The sequence below is a fragment of the Mauremys mutica genome, chromosome 14 (genome assembly GCF_020497125.1).
Source record: "Mauremys mutica isolate MM-2020 ecotype Southern chromosome 14, ASM2049712v1, whole genome shotgun sequence".
Taxonomy (NCBI): Eukaryota; Metazoa; Chordata; order Testudines; family Geoemydidae; genus Mauremys; species Mauremys mutica.
Window position 1 is genome coordinate 4,583,967 of NC_059085.1, and position 19,186 is coordinate 4,603,152.

The following is a 19,186-nucleotide window of genomic DNA, read 5'->3' on the forward strand; positions in this document are numbered from 1 at the left end:
ACGAAGAGAGGGAAGAGCAGCTTTGCAAGCAGGCTGGCTAACCTAGTGAGGAGGGCTTTAAACTAGGTTCACCGGGGGAAGGAGACCAAAGCCCCGAGGTAAGTGGGGAAGTGGGATATCGGGAGAAAGCACAAGTAGGTGAGTGCAATAGGGGAGGGCTCCTGCCCCATTCTGGGACACCAGGATGATCAGTGAGTTATCTTACATGCCTATACACAAATGCAAGAAGCCTGGGGAACAAGCAGGGAGAACTAGAAGTCCTGGCACAGTCAAGGAATTATGATGTAATTGGAATAACAGAGAGTTGGTGGGATAACTCACATGATTGGAGTACTGTCATGGATGGATATAAACTGTTCAGGAAGGACAGGCAGGGCAGAAAAGGTGGGGGAGTTGCGTTGTATGTAAGAGAGCAGTATGACTGCTCAGAGCTCCAGTATGAAACTGCAGAAAAACCTGAGAGTCTCTGGATTAAATTTAGAAGTATGAACAACAAGGGTAATGTCGTGGTGGGAGTCTGCTATAGACCACCAGACCAGGGGGATGAGGTGGACGAGGCTTTCTTCCAGCAACTAACAGAAGTTGCTAGATCACAGGCCCTGGTTCTCATGGGTGACTTTAATCACCCCGATATCTGCTGGGAGAGCAATACAGCAGTGCACAGGCAATCCAGGAAGTTTCTGGAAAGTGTAGGGGACAATTTCCTGGTGCAAGTGCTGGAGGAACCAACTAGGGGAAAAGCTCTTCTTGACCTGCTGCTCACAAACAGGGAAGAAATAGTAGAGGAAGCAATAGTGGATGGGAACCTGGGAGGCAGTGACCATGAGATGGTCGAGTTCAGGATCCTGATACAAGGAAGAAAGGAGAGCAGTAGAAGAGAGACCCTGGACTTCAGAAAAGCAGACATCAACTCCCTCAGGGAACTGATGGGCAAGGTCCCCTGGGAGAATAACATGACGGGGAAAGGAGTCGAGGAAAGCTGGCTGTATTTTAAAGAAACCTTATTGAGGTTGCAGGAACAAACCATCCCGATGTGTAGGAAGAAAAGTAAATATGGCAGGCGACCAGCTTGGCTTAACAGTGAAATCCTTGCTCGTCTTAAACACAAAAGAACCACTTACAAGAAGTGGAAGATTGGACAAATAACCAGGGAGGAGTATAAAAGTATTGCTCAGGCATGCAGGAGTGAAATTAGGAAGGCCAAATCACGCTTGGAGTTGCAGCTAGCCGGAGATGTTAGGAGTAACAAGAAGGGTTTCTTCAGGTATGTTAGCAACAAGAAGAAAGTCAAGGAAAGTGTGGGCCCCTTGCTGAATGAGGGAGGGAACCTAGTGACAGAGGATGTGAAGAAAGCTAGTGTACTCAATGGCTTTTTTTGCCTCTGTCTTCACAGACAAGGTCAGCTCCCAGACAGCTGCACTCTGCAGCACGGTATGGGGAGGTGACCAGCTCTCTGTGGAGAAAGAAGTAGTTCGGGACTATTTAGAAAAGCTGGATGAGCACAAGTCCATGGGGCCGGATGCGCTGCATCCGAGGGTGCTAAAGGAGTTGGCCGATGAGATTGTAGAGCCATTGGCCATTATCTTTGAAAAATCATGGTGATCGGGGGAGGTCCCGGATGACTGGAAAAAAGCTAATGTAGTGCCCATCTTTAAAAAAGGGAAGAAGGAAGATCCAGGGAACTACAGGCCAGTCAGTCTCACCTCAGTCCCTGGAAAAATCATGGAACAGGTCCTCAAGGAATCAATTCTGAACCACTTAAAGGAGGGGAAAGTGATCAGGAACAGTCAGCATGGATTCACCAAGGGTAAGTCATGCCTGACTAACCTAATTGCCTTCTATGATGAGATAACCGGCTCTGTGGATGAGGGGAAAGCAGTGGATGTGCTATTTCTGGACTTTAGCCAAGCTTTTGATACAGTCTCCCACAGTATTCTTGCCAGCAAGTTAAAGTAGTATGGGCTGGATGAATGGACGGTAAGGTGGATAGAAAACTGGCTAGATGGTCGGGCTCAACGGGTAGTGATCAATGGTTCCATGTCTAGTTGGCAGCCAGTATCAAGTGGAGTGCCCCAAGGGTCGGTGCTGGGGCCGGTTTTGTTCAATATCTTCATTAACAATCTGGAGGATGGTGTGGACTGCACCCTTAGCAAGTTTGCAGATGACACTAAACTGGGAGGAGTGGTTGATACGCTGGAGGGTAGGGATAGCATACAGAGGGACCTAGACAAATTAGAGGATTGGGCCAAAAGAAATCTGATGAGGTTCAACAAGGACAAGTGCAGAGTCTTGCACTTAGGACGGAAGAATCCCATGTACTGCTACAGACTAGGGACCGAATGGCTGGGCAGCAGTTCTGCAGAAAAGGACCTAGGGATTACGGTGGACGAAAAGCTGAATATGAGTCAACAGTGTGCCCTTGTTGCCAAGAAGGCTAATGGCATTTTGGGTTGTATAAGTAGGGGCATTTCCAGCAGATCAAGGGATGTGATCATTCCCCTCTATTCAGCACTGGTGAGGCCTCATTTGGAGTACTGTGTCCAGTTTTGGGCCCCACACTACAAGAAGGATGTGGATAAATTGGAAAGAGTCCAGCGGAGGGCAACAAAAATGATTAGGGGGCTGGAGCACATGACTTATGAGGAGAGGCTGAGGGAACTGGGATTGTTTAGTCTGCAGAAGAGAAGAATGAGGGGAGACTTGATAGCTGCTTTCAACTACCTGAAAGGGGGTTCCAAAGAGGATGGATCTAGACTGTTCTCAGTGGTAGAAGATGACAGAACAAGGAGTAATGGGTCTCAAGTTGCAGAGGGGGACGTTTAGGTTGGACATTAGGAAAAACTTTTTCACCAGTAGGGTGGTGAAGAACTGGAATGGGTTACCTAGGGAGGTGGTGGAATCTCCTTCCTTAGAGGTTTTTAAGGTCAGGCTTGACAAAGCCCTGTCTGGGATGATTTAGTTGGGTTTGGTCCTGCTTTGAGCAGGGGGTTGGACCAGATGACCTCCTGAGGTCCCTTCCAACCCTGAGATTCTATGATTCTATGATTTCGTGAACACACGCGGAGCTGTAGAAAGGCCAAACAGGAGCGCAGTAAACTGAAAGTGTTGAATGCCGACCACAAAACGGAGGTACCGTCTGTGCGGCGGGTAAATTGCGACGTGGAAATACGCATCCTTAATATCGAGGGTGGCATACCAGTCTCCCGGATCCAAGGAGGGAATGATGGTCCCCAGGGTCACCATGCAGAACTTCAGCTTTATCATGAATTTGTTGAGTTCTCGCAGGTCTAAGATCGGTCGTAGACCTCCCTTTGCCTTGGGGATTAGGAAGTAGCAGGAGTAGAACCCCTTGCCCCTCATGTCTTTTGGTACCTCCTCTATGGCTCCTAGAGCTAGGAGCGATTGGACCTCTTACAAGAGGATTTGCTCGTGAGAGGGGTCCCTGAAGAGGAACGGGGAGGGAGGGTGGGAAGGTGGGGTTTAAACAAACTGGAGGTGGTATCCCAATTCCACCGTGCGCAGGACCCAGCGGTCGGACGTGAGCTGAGACCAGGCAGGGAGGAAATGAGAGAGACGGTTGAGAAACGGAGGAAAAGGATCTGGGAAAGTAACTGGTGGGCCGCCCTTGGGCGTCCCATCAAAAGTTTTGTTTGGGCCCTGCTGGTGGTTTTGGGGGCGCCTGATTTTGGCCTCCTTCTGGGCCAGACTGCCTTCGGCGATTTCCTCTGCCACGCCGTCTGCTAAAGTCCTGACGCGGTCTAGGCGGGGCGTAAGGGTGGTGTGGCTGTGGCCGGAAGGTCCTGCATTGGGTCACTGGCGTGTGCATACCCAAGTGAGCGCATTATAATGCGATTATCTTTCAGACGTTGCAGTCTGGGGTCAGTCTTATCTGAAAACAGGCCTTGGCCTTCGAAGGGCAAATTCTGAATGGTTTGTTGCAATTCAGGGGGAAGGCCTGATACTTGGAGCCAGAAGATGCGCCTCATCATCACTCCTGACGCCAAGGTTCTAGCTGCCGAGTCCGTGGCATCCAGAGAAGCCTGGAGGGAGGTTCTTGCCACCTTTTTACCCTCCTCGAGGAGAGCGATAAACTCCTGGCGGGACTCCTGCGGAAGAAGCTCTGTGAATTTCCCTACAGACACCCACGTGTTAAAGTTATACCGGCTTAGGAGGGCTTGCTGGTTTGCCACCCTAAGTTGGAGGCCACCGGCAGAGTATATTTTACGGCCTAGGAGGTCCATGCGCCTAGCCTCCTTTGACTTAGGCGCCGGGGCGTGTTGGCCATGACGCTCCCGCTCATTCACCGATTGGACCACTAAAGAGCAAGGAGGTGGATGAATGTAGAGGTATTCATACCCCTTTGAGGGGACCATATATTTCCTCTCAACCCCCCTTGCTGTAGGTGGAATCGAGGCCAGGGACTGCCAGATGGTATCCGCATTGGATTGTATGTTGCGGATAAATGGCAGGGCCACTTTAGTGGGTGCATCAGCCGAGAGGATATCCACAACAGGGTCCTCTACTTCAGGGACCTCCTCCACTTGTAGGTTCATATTCAGAGCCACTTGTCTCAGGAGGTCCTGATGGGCTCTGAGATCAATCAGTGGAGGGCCTGAGGATGATGTTCCTGCTACCGCCTCATCAGGCGAGGAGGAAGAGGAGAGGCCCGGGACCAAGGGATCTTTTGGGGGTTCCTGTATTTGCGGAACGTCCTCTGCGTCAGGTGGAGTCTGGGTGTCCGCAGTTGGGATCGGAACCTCATCCGTATCCATAGAAGGACAGCTTAGCGTCGTCTCTGGTGCCCGGTGTTATGGACGGGACCGATCGTGGAGCCACTGGTGGAGCACCTTGGGATTGGTGGTATGCTCAGTGTCCAGAAGGACCAGTGATGAGGTCCTTGGCTGGGGATGTCAGAGCCACGTTCCTGCTGGTAGGATGCACTACCAGCCTGAGAGGACGCCGATGTATGTCTGGAAGGCCACGGCGGTGCCAAGAGCTCCTGGGGGGGCGCCACAGATCTGGATGTGCGCTCCTGGGTCGGTAGCGGAGAGCGGTACCGTGAGCGAGACCGGGACCTTCTACCGTAGCAGTGCCGGGAGGTCGACCGGTACCTCGAGTCCCTTTGTCTAGAGCGACTGCGGGAAACACGGTGCCGAGAGCGGTGCCAAGAGTCAGATCGGTACCGGGAGTACCTGGTCGGCGACCGAGATGTCGACCGGTGCCGCGAGTGCTACCAGTACCGCGATGGAGAGCAGTACTGGGACTGCGAGCAGCGCCAGGAGCGGGAACAGTGAGATCGAGAGCGTCTGCGAGATCGTGATCTTGAACGACGACTCTCTGTTGGGGCAACGGAAGGTGGCCTTATCAGGGCCGGTTTCCCGACAGATTGAATAACCCGCACCGGCGGTGCCGGGGGTTGAGGCCATGCCAACTCCGTCATGGCAATGAGCTCCCGTGCCGTGGAGGAAGTCTCCAGTGTAGAAGGCAGGGCAAGCTCAACCACAGCATGAGCTGGGGAGCTGTCAGGCACTGGACTCAACGGCCCTTGTGGGACCGGAATCGACGGTGGAGTCGCAACTGGCGGTGCCGTGGCAGAGGACGGTGCCGGGCGAGCCGTCTTCAAAGAGCGCTCCTTCTGTTGAGCTGCAGCAGTTGGAGCGCTTTGTTGCTTCCTGGGTCTCGGGGACAGGGAGCGGTGCCGAGCAGATGTCGGTGCTGGTAAAGGTTGGTGCCGGGGCTCCTTCTCGGTACCGGAGCGGTCTGGGGCCGAAGGGGCGCTTCTTACCGAAGCAGTCTGTTGGGCGCTCGGTACCGACGCTGCAGGAGTGAGTGCCGACTCCATGAGGAGCTGCTTCAATCTAAAGTCCCGTTCCTTCTTCGTCCTTGGTTTAAAGGACTTGCAAATGCGGCACTTATCTGGAAGGTGGGATTCCCCTAGGCACTTGAGGCAGGAGTCATGGGGATCCCCTATTGGCATCGGCTTTTGGCACGCCGAGCACGGTTTGAACCCCGGTGCCTTGGGCATCGGCCCGTACCGGGGCGGGGGAAAGGGGCTAATCCCCAATCTCTCCTTTTAACTATATACACTAAGTATCAATACAATAACTAATACTAACTATAACTACTAAACTCGAACTATGACACAATTAGCAGTGCAGAACTACGAGTAGCTAGGGATGTGGAGATCAGCAAAGCCGCGCTCCACAGTTCCAACGACCGTCACGGGCGGTAAGAAGGAACTGAGGGGCGGTTGGGTCGGCAGGGGTATATATCCTGCGCCATGGCGGCGCCACTCCAGGGGGCGCCCAGCCGACCCACCGAGTGTTGCTAGGGTAAAAATCTTCCGACGAGTGTGCATGCGGCGCGCGCACACCTAATTGGAATCGATCTGAGCAAGCACTCATAGAATCATAGAATCTCAGGGTTGGAAGGGACCTCAGGAGGTCATCTAGTCCAACCCCCTGCTCAAAGCAGGACCAAACCCAACTAAATCATCCCAGACAGGGCTTTGTCAAGCATGACCTTAAAAACCTCTAAGGAAGGAGATTCCACCACCTCCCTAGGGAACCCATTCCAGTGCTTCACCACCCTACTAGTGAAAAAGTTTTTCCTAATGTCCAACCTAAACCTCCCCCTCTGCAACTTGAGACCATTGCTCAATGTTCTGTCATCTTCTACCACTGAGAACAGTCTAGATCCATCCTCTTTGGAACCCCTTTTCAGGTAGTTGAAAGCAGCTATCAAATCCCCCCTCATTCTTCTCTTCTGCAGACTAAACAATCCCAGTTCCCTCAGCCTCTCCTCATAAGTCATGTGCTCCAGCCCCCTAATCATTTTTGTTGCCCTCCGCTGGACTCTCTCCAATTTATCCACATCCTTCTTGTAGTGTGGGGCCCAAAACTGGACACAGTATTCCAAATGAGGCCTCACCAGTGCTGAGTAGAGGGGAATGATCACATCCCTCGATCTGCTGGAAATGCCCCTACTTATACAACCCAAAATGCCATTAGCCTTCTTGGCAACAAGGGCACACTGTTGACTCATATTCAGCTTTTCATCCACCGTAACCCCTAGGTCCTTTTCTGCAGAAAGACTCGAAGAAGAACACCTGATATTTCAACTTTTCCTCCTGATTTGGGACAAACAACTGTTGGAAACTATTGGAATTTCCCACAAGACAAAAATTCCAAATTTTGCTCAGCTCCACTTCCAGCCATTGGATCTTGATATGCCTTGTTCTGCTGGAGTAAAGAGCCCTCTGCTGTCAGAAGCTCTTCCCCATGTAGATCCTGCTGTGACAATTGGGCTTGTAACTTTTTGCCTGCTTGGGAATTAACCACCAAAGGTAGGTCAAGTTGTTTTTAAATAAAAAATGTTATAACCAGGTGCAAGAAAACAGACAGAAACACTGATTTAGACTATGCAAAAAGCCTACTAATTAGGGCTGTCAAGTGAATGAAAACATGAATTGTGATTAATTGTGAGATTAATTGTGCTGTTAAACAATAATAATAATATATGGAGATATACCGGGGAGCTTTCCAGCACCGGACTCGACGGCTCTTGCCTGGCCGGAGTAACTCTTCATCCTCCAGGAGAGGGGTCCATGCCAAGGGTACGTCGGTAGTGACGGTAGTGCCAGGAGGCCTTTGCGGTACCGGCGATCCGGTGCCGAGGGAGCGCGCCGTGAAAACTAACTAGCGCTCGGCGCCGAGAGCGGAGGAGCAAGAGCTGCCTCCCTCAGGAGCTGTTTAAAACGAAAGCCCCGCTCCCCTTTGTTCACTGATTAAGGGCCTCACAAATGCGGCACTTATCTGTGAGGTAAGATCCCTCGAGGCACTGAGGAGAAGATCCCTTGTTGGCAGCGGCTTGTGGCCGGCCGAGCATTAGAAAACGCTGTGGACCAGGCATCGGACCCGGCACCGGGTGAGGGGAAGGGGATAAACCCCGAACCCCTGTAAAATAAATACAGTATACTATTCTACAAACAAACAGAGTTATCTACAACTATAAACAGAACGAGAGAAAACTACGAGTAGCTAGGGAAGTGGAGGTCAGCTAAGCTGCGCTCCACTGTTCCAACGGCCGTCACGGGCGGAAAGAAGGAACTGAGGAGCGGACGGGCCGGCTGGGGTATATATCCTGCTATAGCGGCGCCACTCCAGGGGGCGCCCAGCCTGCCCGCCGAAGTTGCTAGGGTAAAAATCTTCCGGAGAGCCGGGCACGCGCGGCGCGCACACCTACATGGAATGCATAGGAGCAATCACTCGAAGAACCACCATGATTTGAGGACTTCAATAGCTCAGACATAGGTTAGGAGTTTATTACAGGAGTGGGTGGGTGAGATTCTGTGGCCTGCATTGTGCAGGTCAGACTAGACGATCATAGTGGTCCATTCTGACCTTAAAGTCTACGACTCTATGAATTGAATGGCTAGGCAGCAGTTCTGCAGCAAAGGACCTAGGGGTTACAGTGGACGAGAAGCTGGATATGAGTCGACAGTGTGCCCTTGTTGCCAAGAAGGCTAACGGCATTTTGGGCTGTATAAGTAGGGGCACTGCCAGCAGATCGAGGGACATGATCATTCCCCTCTATTCGACATTGGTGAGGCCTCATCTGGAGTACTGTGTCCAGTTTCGGGCCCTACACTACAAGAAGGATGTGGAAAAATTGGAAAGAGTCCAGCAGAGGGCAACAAAAATGATTAGGGGGCTGGAGCTCATGACTTATGAGGAGAGGCTGAGGGAACTGGGATTATTTAGTCTGCAGAAAACAAGAATGACGGGAGATTTGATAGCTGCTTTCAACTACTTGAAAGGGGGTTCCAAAGAGGATGGATCTAGACTGTTCTCAATGGTGGCAGATGACTGAACAAGGTGCAATGGTCTCAAGTTGAAGTGGGGGAGGTTTAGGTTGGATATTAGGAAAAACTTTTTCACTAGGTGGGTGGTGAAGCACTGGAATGGGTTACCTAGGGAGGTGGTGGAATCTCCTTCCTTAGAGGTTTTTAAGGCCCGGCTTGACAAAGCCCTGGCTGGGATGATTTAGTTGGGGTTGGTCCTGCTTTGACACTGCAAACACCTTACGTAAGCAGACCTGCGAGTGCATCCTGCCCTGAACTGTATAGGGACCTCCTGCTATTCCACCCCAGAGCTCCCCACACAGACCAGTGCACCCCCACCCTGACCTGCACCCCCCTATTCCACTACAGAGCTCCTCACACAGACCAGTGCACCCCACCCTGACCTGCACCCCCTATTTCACCCGAGCTCCCCCACACAGACCAGTGCACCCCCGCCCTGACCTGCACCCCCTGCTGTTCCACCCCAGAGCTCCCCACAGACCTGTGCACCCCCACCCTGACCTGCACCCCCTATTCCACCCGAGCTCCCCACACAGACCAGTGCATCCCCACCCTGACCTGCACCCCCTGCTATTCCATCCCAGAGCTCCCCACACAGACAGGCCAGTGCTCCCCCGCCCTGACCTGCACCCCCTGCTATTCCATCCCAGAGCTCCCCACACAGACAGGCCAGTGCACCCCCGCCCTGACCTGCACCCCCTGCTATTCCATCCCAGAGCTCCCCACACAGACAGGCCAGTGCACCCCCGCCCTGACCTGCACCCCCTGCATTCCACCCCAGAGCTCCCCAGACAGACCAGTGCACCCCCACACAGACCTGCACCCCCTGCTATTCCACCCGAGCTCCCCACAGACCTGCACCCCCTGCTATTCCACTCCAGAGCTATTCCACACACAGAACTCCAGGCTGCTCAGTGTCCTTCCAGAGGGAGGAGAAATTTCTCCATAGGTAGTCACAGGACAGCTCAGATACTTGTCTCCAGGTTAAACAGTACAAAGGAAACAGCCAGTGAGCACGCATATTAATCCATTATTATTTATTAGCTGTACAGCAGTATATTCTTCTTCCCAGCTTTCAAACCCCATTACATATTTTATAACAGTTTTTTTCTCATGTTGGCTTTCTAAAATAATGAAAAATATCACACAGTACAGCTAAGTACAAAAATGCATCAACCTAGAATCTGATAGCTAAACTGATAGCTCTCTTAAAAGCGATACATAGAAGAAAAATTTGTTTGAAATCAGCAAGACTGAGGCTCTATAAAAAGCTTACATATTTTAACATGTGACAGTTCATATACAGGCATCATTTGTATTTCACATTATTCCTTTGCTGTCTTTTTATTAGAGATCCAAAATTTTATAATTACTGACCTAGTAAAATTTCCTGGCCCAGGTTTCCAGGGCTGCAGTGATCCACTTGCAAATCACCACTTCTGTCTTAACGCAGGATTCATAAACACAAAACACAACTACAAAGTAGAGCAAAGAAAATGTAGTTGTGAAGTTATAACTGAAAAGGTTAATTATACAGGTTTTAAATGCCAGTTCCATGTGCTTTGAAACCAGATTTCATGGTTGGGCTTCCGTTGTTTTGTGACAATAGTCTGGGTACCTCTCTCTTCTACGTGATTGGTTATCAACAGCTTTTCCAACATTTACACTCTACCAATTCTCTTGTCACTTAATTTGCAAGTCATTAAAACACTGGGGTTTTCTTAATCTGCATTTTTTCATACCTCTTAATTAATGGAAAAAGATTAAAATGTAAAAAAAAAAAAAAAGTTATTTACAAGCTTGACCATTGCAGAAATGCTTTGCCCAGAGCAAAGCAGAATGAGGACAGAAACCAGTTGGAGCATGCCAAAACTACCGTGTGCGGCCGACTCGGAGAACCGGAGCTAGTCAGTGGGGCAAAGCAAAACCAAAAGCATTTTAAAAGTTTAGAACGCTCCCCAGTCTGCATTTACAGTTAAAAACACTACTGGGAGAAGAAGGCTGGAGGACTTTGGGAACTCGAAGGGCAAGTCCAGAGTGGTGTACCACATACTCTAGTCAGGGCTTCCATTTTTCCACTTTTGTGTATTAAAACTTGTTACATGTAAACACTGTCCTTGGACCATCATTACAATGCAGTTCAGAGCAAAATGAATCGAGCATCTCACGGGAAACCCTCAAGGACTCCAACATATATTCTAATGCTCCATGATCCTGTAACGCTAACATAAAACAGCAAGTTCTAGTTAAATCACATTCTAACATCATTTTGAAGTTTTATTTCCCAGTATGTTTGGTAAAATGGTCTAAAATGATGCATTTCCCAAAGCCAAGAAAAAAGGTAAAAGGAAAAATAGATTTGAGCCGTTTAAACACAGCCCAGGCCAGTTCAGTCAGCAAGCTTGGCCTTTTCCTCCATCACCGGTCCATCATGCTCAGAATCATCTCAGGAGTGAGATCTCCATTGGGAGCTTCCACTACAGCAGGCTGAGCCTCCTCTTCTTCCCCTACTGTTTCTGCATCGGGTTCTTTCTTTACTTCAACTATAATGTTTTCAATTGCACCAGTGTTCTGGTCTTCAACCTGAATGATTGCGGCAGCTAGCAAGGAAAAAAGAGAGATATCAGAACACAGATTTCACAGGCCGGGGGTATGTTAAAATAGATACTCTTCAAAAGTGTTTTATATAGTTTCTTTCCATGCCAGACAGTTTATTACTGAAACTGAACATAGAATATTAACCATCTTTTCACAAATTCAATCCTAGTTTACCAATGATAATCAGGGCCCCAGCATTTCAGCAGCATTTATGTGCTGCCAGAATCCACTGCTAAGCACTTCTCATTGTTGCAATATCATCTGAATTAATACCCCAATCTTTGAGTAGAGTCAAGGTCAGCCCTGGGTTCAGCAGTGCTCACTGGGCTGGAGGTTTACTGCTGGGGTGAACTGTAACTGTTTACAGCAGTGGTAAGAGGCTCAATGCCCTGCATGAGAAGGGGCATTCAGCACAAGTTCAGTGATCCATACCCCATAAATGAGAATTTAAGGCAATTTTCCAGGAACACAGGAGCCCAGCCTCTCCCTGCCTGACCTCAAGCAGCACATTCTCCTCAGAATGGCGGCGCCAAAAATATGAGACCTATCTCCCACTCATCCTCAAGTATCACAAGTTCGCTACACAGCTTCCCTGCAGCAGCCTCTGCATGCAGTTGTGTTGCCAACACAAGTATCTGCTGTACCCTGACAATTATGAGGCAACATAAAATACATTGTTTCATAGCAGAGTAACTAACAATACCGTATTGACTATATGGATGCTCGCTGACTAAACATTTCCATTTGCTAACTGGTGTGATGCCGCAGTTGAATTCAAGACCAGAGTGCAGTGTAAATGTTTAGACAGGATTCAGTGCCTTGTAGCACAGCACTTGGGGCCTTGAGGACAGTAGGTGGCAGCCATTCCTTGAAGAGGTGAACAGACTCGCCCTTCAAGTGTGATTTATATGAATATTCTTCTTGGATTCTGTACAACCTTCTACTGGGCTTTAGTCTTACAATGTCACCCTTTGGGCAAGGACCATGTCTACCTATGTTCATCTAGCACCTAGCACTGAGAGAGGCTCATTGTACTACCATAATGAACAATGTACTGAAAGTAAACACTAGCTTTTACGGTATGATCTGAGCTGCTTCATAAACCTGATTATTATTGTTACAAATTTTTAGTGTTTAATTTGCCAGAGCACCTGGAAGTAATTTGCACAGCTAGGAAGCATGTTGTTAACCCGCGAAGAAAAGATAAATCTCCTCCAGAACTGCCTCCGATGGATTAGCTCCATAACTCTGTCACGAAATGCCTACACCAGAAGGAGTCTTGCATTGAGTCCTGCAGCCAGGATCTCAACCACACTAAGGTTCCTCAGTAAAATGATGAGAGTGAGTGAGCATATTTTAAAAAGTACTCAGCTCCATGGTAAGGGCTTTTCCTTCACCCTCCCCTGGTTCTTGTCACACAGACAAAAAGCGGAAGACCAGAAGTCCGAAGTGCAGGCAATGCAATGTTTATTGGGGTTAATCAAGTAAGCATATCCACAGCTTTGCATGCCACAGAACCTTCCCAGTGTCCCTGGTCCCCCTCCTCTTCCTTAGCAGGCATAATTATACCTGTAGCGTATACCCTTGGTCCTACCCCTTACCAATTTATGGTCATGTTCCATTTTGGAGGGTCTTGGGCCAGGGGGCTGCAGTACCACCTCTTTTGTATCCCATGGCTAGGGCCCTACCAAATTCATGGCCATGAAAAAGGTGTCATGGACTGTGAAATCTGGACTTTTGTGAGCTTTTCCCCTATACGATACAGATTTCTCAAGTCATGGGCCGTGATCCCAAAAGGCAGTTGCAGTGGGGTCACTAGGTTATTTAAGGGGGGGTTACGGTATTGCCACCCTTACTTCTGCACTGCCTTCAGAACTTGGCAGCTCTGCAGGGAGTGCCCTGTCAGCAGCAGCGCAGAGGGGAGGGTGGCACTATCGTATCATGCCATCCTCCTCACTTCTGCGCTGCTGCCTTCAGAGCTGGGCGGCCAGAGAGTGCCAGCTGCTGACTGAGGGCCCAGCTCTTCAGGCAGCAGTGCAGAAGTAAGAGTGGCACTATCGTATCATGCCATCCTCCTCACTTCTGCACTGCTGCTGGCAGCGGCTGCCTTTGGAGCTGGGCTCCTGGCCAGCAGCCACTGCCCTCCAGCTGCCCAGCTCTGAAGGCACCACTGTCACCAACAGCAACACAGAAGCAAAGGTAGAAGTACTACAACCACCCCTACAAAAACATTGTTACCTTCACTCCCACAACTCCTTTTTGGGCCAGGACCCCTACAATTACACCACCAGGAAATTTCAGATTTAAATACAGTAACTCCTCACTTAAAGTCGTCTCGGTTAACGTTATTACGTTGCTGATCAATTAGGGAACATGCTCGTTTAAAGTTGTGCAATGCTCCCTTCTAATGTCGGCCTGCTTTGTCCGCTGCTTGCAGGAAGAGCAGCCCGTTGCAGCTAGCTGGTGGGGGCTTGGAACCAGGGTGGACCGGCAGCCCCCTATCAGCTCCCTGCTCCCCTAAGTTCCCTGTGCTGCAGCCGCCCAGCAGGCTAGCAATTGCAGGCTATCATTTGCTGGGAATTCTGCTGTCCCTACCCCCACTGCCATGTGCTTCTCCTGCCCTCTAGCTGCTCCCCGAGACTCCTACTTGCTGTGCGGGGGGGGGGGGGGGAAGAAGGGGGGCTAATGTCAGGGTGTCCCTCTCCTCCTGCTCCTGCACCCCGCTTACCCCATCTTCCATAGAGCAGAGGGGACACACGACAGGGCTCAGGATGGAGGGAGCTTGCTGGCAGCAGCTGCGGTCTCAGCAAGCTGATCTACCATTAACAAGGCAGTGTACTTAAGAGTAGGGTCAGCTTACTCAAAGGGGAAATGCACATCTCTCTCTCTCTCACACACGGTATGTGTCTCTGTCTGCGATGCTGTCTCCCCTCCCTCCTGTTCGTGCTGCCTTGTAGAGTGCGAGTTAGCCCTTGAGGGCTCAGCCAATTGCTAGTTCATCATTTAGCAGTAAGGCATTCCCTGGGAAATATCCCACCCTCTGACTCCTCCAACTCAACCAAGTGTCACAATAGTCATCACTGTGTACCAGTATTAAATTGTTTGTTTAAAACTTATACTGTGTGTGTATATACATGTATATATTATATAGTCTTTTGTCTGGTGAAAATTTTTTCCCTGGAACTTAACCCCCTCATTTACATTAATTTTTATGGGGAAACTGGATTCACTTAGCATAGTTTTGCTTAAAGTTGCATTTTTCAGGAACATAACTACAATGTTAAGTGAGGATTTACTGTGTTAGTGAGAATATAAAAATACCAAAAGTCAAATTGGCAAAGACCCCAAATTCTATCTCAGCCAAATATATAGGCCTGAATATTACATTATCTTCACGATCACTTCTAACACCCCATTCGAGTGGATTGAAAAGCCTGAGGTAGGTGCACAGAGACCCACATGAGGAGCTGATCACACTGGATGCTACTCTGAAGGTCAGGCAGTAACTTACGCTGGGGTTGTTTTGGTTGGTTGGCTTTGCCTGGCGGCCTTCCTCTTCGTTTCTTAGCAGGAGGTGGTGCGGGAGCCACTGGCTCCACTTCCGGTTCAGCCTCAATTTCTACTGCTGTCTCCTCCTCATCTTCATTGTCATCCAGATCTGGTTCAGCATTTTCCTCTTTAAAAAACAGAGAGAAAACAGGATAAATTTTTGGTTTATGCCGGGACAAAACATCAACCCTGGCTTTCTACAAGGAGTAAGAACCAACCCTTCCTCATTCTGAGCTGGAATCAGCTCCCCACCTCTACTCAAATGAAGGCAGCAAAGGCAAGCGAACCTGCTAGCGACAAGGAATTCATTAGAGGGATTTTCAATACTGGGTTATTCATCTTAGAAGGCTGGAAACTGAATCTTCCAGAAGAGGAAAAAGAAAACATGGCCCCATATCGAGTACCAGTGATTACTGGTATCACTGTGAAACATTTTAGAACTCAAGGGGAAGAAAGGAGCAGGACATCTGGGAAGAGATGGCTCCAGAATCCCCACTATTGTTACCCTGCTTCATTAAGACAGAGGGGGCTCAGAGAGACAGGAAGTCTCCCTCGCCATCTCTGGCTGAGGAAGGATTATCCAACACAGTATATTCTCTGACATCAGGAATCATAACACTCAAAAACCAGTAGGAGAACACTTTAACCTGTCTGGTCATTCAATGACAGACCTGCGGGTGGCAATTTTGCAACAGAAAAGCTTCAAAAACAGACTCCAACGAGAAACTGCTGAGCTGTAATTGATATGCAAACTAGATACAATCAACTTAGGTTTGAATAGGGACTGGGAATGGCTGAGCCATTACAAACATTGAATCTATCTCCCCTTGTAAGTATTCTCATACTTATCAAACTGTCTGTACTGGGCTATCTTGATTATCACTTCAAAAAAGTTTTTTTCTTACTTAACTGGCCTCTCAGAGTTGGTAAGACAACTCCCACCTTTTCATGCTCTCTGTATGTGTATATATATCTCCTCAATATATGTTCCATTCTATGCATCCGAAGAAGTGGGCTGTAGCCCACGAAAGCTTATGCTGAAATAAATCTGTTAGTCTCTAAGGTGCCACAAGTACTCCTGTTCTTTTTGCGGATACAGACTAACACGGCTGCTACTCTGAAACCAGTATATTCTCAGGGGTTTTGTCTGGTTTTAAGTGACTCATGATGGAGCCTCCACCTCTTCTCTTAGGAGACTACTCCAGCCTGACAAATCTCACTACTAGGAAATGATTTTCCACACTTTTCTTGGAATAATTAATCTAATGGCTTTGATTTCTATCCCATTGGAGCATCCTAAGCAACTCTATCTCCTCCTAAAGTTCCTCCCTTCAGATGCTTGCATTAGATAATATGGTCAACACCCTTTTAACCCCTGAAACTCCTATGCTCAGCCCATCCTGCTGTGCAGAGTTGAAGGAAACAAGCTTCAGGAAAAGTTGTGGTGAGAGTGAGGTTGTGTGGAGGGCAAAATGGCTGCGACCAACCTCTGTGTAAGTGCCTCCCCTCTACAGAAGAATATACACAGCCCATTGCATGTGTGGAAAAGGGGGTATGGCCAGTGGAGAAGCCACACTAAGCAGCAAGCTTCCATTAAACCAACTGTGGGGAAAATGCAACAAGAGCTGGAGCAAGTTAATGTCTGTAGAAGCACCCCTCCCCCAATCAGAAGAGTCCACAGAACAGCCCCGAACCAGTACAAATACTAGCCTGGCTGTGCTACGATGGCTACTGTTGGGTGAAGAATTCCTCCACAAGGCTGCCCAGAGGTCTTCTGGGCTCCACACTGCCACCGGTTCCACAGAGAGGGGGTGGTGGGGCCACTGCACAGATACCATGATGATTTTGCTCTCTTCTGTGACGTTTTGAATGGGAAGGGAAAATATAAACCTCAATCCATTGTACCTGGCTTTGGCTGTACTTCCTCTGTGTTGGTGTGCTGCTAGTGCTCAAGGCACCCAGTGCCACGTAACACCACAGAGCACACAAATATTCTAAATACAATCCTATCAGCACTGTAATGAGAGGAGCTATCATTAGCTGATTATGCTATGGACCTCCGCAGCCCCAGGTGCACTGGCTTTATTGCCACCATATCACATTGCAAACTCATGTTTTGCTGGGCTGTTCATTCTCACCACATTCCCACTGAGTATGTGCGTACTGTGGTATTTTACCCCAGGGTTATTATTAGATCCCAGACTAATACCATCTGTAATCGGGGAGGGAAAGAGACACACTAGAACAATTAAACATGTTTGATATTTTCTCCATTTATCCGCCCAATTTCATCACAGCTTTCCTCATGGTAATTATGCATTACCAGTGGCACAAACATGTATAGCACTTAAGATCATTTTTTCAGCTTCAGGTTTAAGAAATAGTCTTCATGCAGCATGAATTTCATTCTGGGTGACATAACTTTTCTGTGCAGACTGGGCTAGGAACTCCTGCCCACGTGCTGTACATTTCACATTAGCGTATTACCTCTGTGCATTCTGACTCCTTGGAAAGTCCAGGCGGACTTTGCATTCCATTTGTCAGGAAATATTTTCAGCCCCTTGTGAAACCTCTAAAAGGTATTCAGTACATAATAAGTCTTGGTTCAGCCACCACACTTCTAGCAGAGATTTTTGGCCAGCCTACCCCCCACAGCTCCTTCCAAACCTGCAGAATGTGCACTACTGGATAAAATAAACTTCTTTATACAGCTGATAGTTTCTATCACAAGACTTCTCTTGCTGTAGTCTCTACTCTTTGCCTTTAAGACATAGCTTATCTTTTAAGGACTTGTGTTACTATGAGACTTTGCAATTGAGGTTTGCACAGTAAGCACTATTTTGACCCCACTTTTCTAACTTCCCGAAAAAGCTTTTTCCACCAGACATTTCTCATGCATGTTCTCTTGTCAGGAAAATGACTTTTTCCCTTGGACATTAACTACATAAGTCATCTTGAGGGTTTGACAAGGAGAGCCTTTGCTTTGGAAAATCATCTTTCAAATGCTTGGTCTAGAAACACCAACTGTGTTTTCTTCAGTTGAGGACCAGGACCTCAATACTTTTCCATTCAAAGTGGAAAAATTCAGAGTGCAGGCAAACAGTTTTTGAGTTATCTACTATAAAACATTCCATTGGGTCCTGGAAGTGTATATAAACTGACTGTTAACCCTTTAGACATCAGTGCTAATTTCCATTCTCAGCCAGTATGTGCTGGCTGCCAGCGGTCCTATCAAGTCCTGCTCCTGGTTGTCAGTGTGCATGTGAACACACATGAATGCTTTCCACTAGGAGAGAGAGAGAGTCTGGTGACAGTGGACTCTACCATCAACCCCTTGCGACTCTACTCTTCGAACAATTAGGAAAAACAGTCGAGAGCTGTAAGTGGTTCCCTCACCTCTCCCTGACTTGCAGCTGGGCTTCTGCTTCAGAAAATTTTCACCTCCCCCCCACAGGAGTTCAATGACTCAATGGCAAATTTGTCAATCAGTTGCGCAAAACCAGGGTCATCTGGAACTTTGAATGGAGTGTATGCGTGTATATATTATTGTATACAGTCCAACCCGGGAACCCAGCACAAACACAAAGGTGCCAATTTATTTGATAGATGGAAGCTACAGGCTCTGGGTAGCTTAGGAAGCAGAAAGTAGGCAGGCAAGACAACTGAACACCTTGAGAGTAGGAGTGAAAGAGATGAGCCTCTTTTCAATTAGTCATGTCCTGGAAGAAGACAGGGATGACAACTCATGCCCTACTTCCCCAGCAGGTGCAACCCTCTCTGCGCTAGTGTGCCTGCCACCCCAGACTAATCTGTTCGCTTGCCAGCTAGCTCCCAACTTTCCAGGTGCCAGAACCAGCTTGCAGAGTTTATAAGCTCTCAATTGGTCAGAATCAAGGAATTTATAAATGCAAAAAGTGCTCTCCTGGTAAAAAGATTTGGCCACGTTCTAAAAGAAACAAAGTAAATTAATTCCCAAGCAAGAAGTGAGTGGATGGGGGCATTGGTCTGGTATTCAGAAGACCTGCATTCTATTTCTGGTTCAGCCACCAATTTTCGACGTGACCTTGGACAAGTTATTTCCCTTCTCTTGGGCTGGTTTTCCTCATCTGTACTGTGCCTAGCATAATAAGGCCCTGATGCCTCCAGATGCTACAGCAATACAAATAAATACAATAA

General features: G+C 48.5%; 1 protein-coding gene across 1 annotated transcript in view; it reads right to left on the reverse strand.

Annotated features, from left to right (window-relative positions):
• Positions 1–9,885: 9,885 nt before the first annotated feature.
• The window catches only part of CTCF (CCCTC-binding factor), a 52,620-nt gene continuing 43,319 nt past the window's right edge, over positions 9,886–19,186 (reverse strand). Inside the window, exons 10-11 of the mRNA XM_044987309.1 lie at positions 14,973–15,137; positions 9,886–11,463 (exon numbers count right to left, since the gene is read on the reverse strand). Of these exons, the coding sequence (XP_044843244.1) occupies positions 11,282–11,463; positions 14,973–15,137 (347 nt within the window). The 3' untranslated portion in view covers positions 9,886–11,281. The remainder of the gene's footprint in view (positions 11,464–14,972; positions 15,138–19,186) is intronic.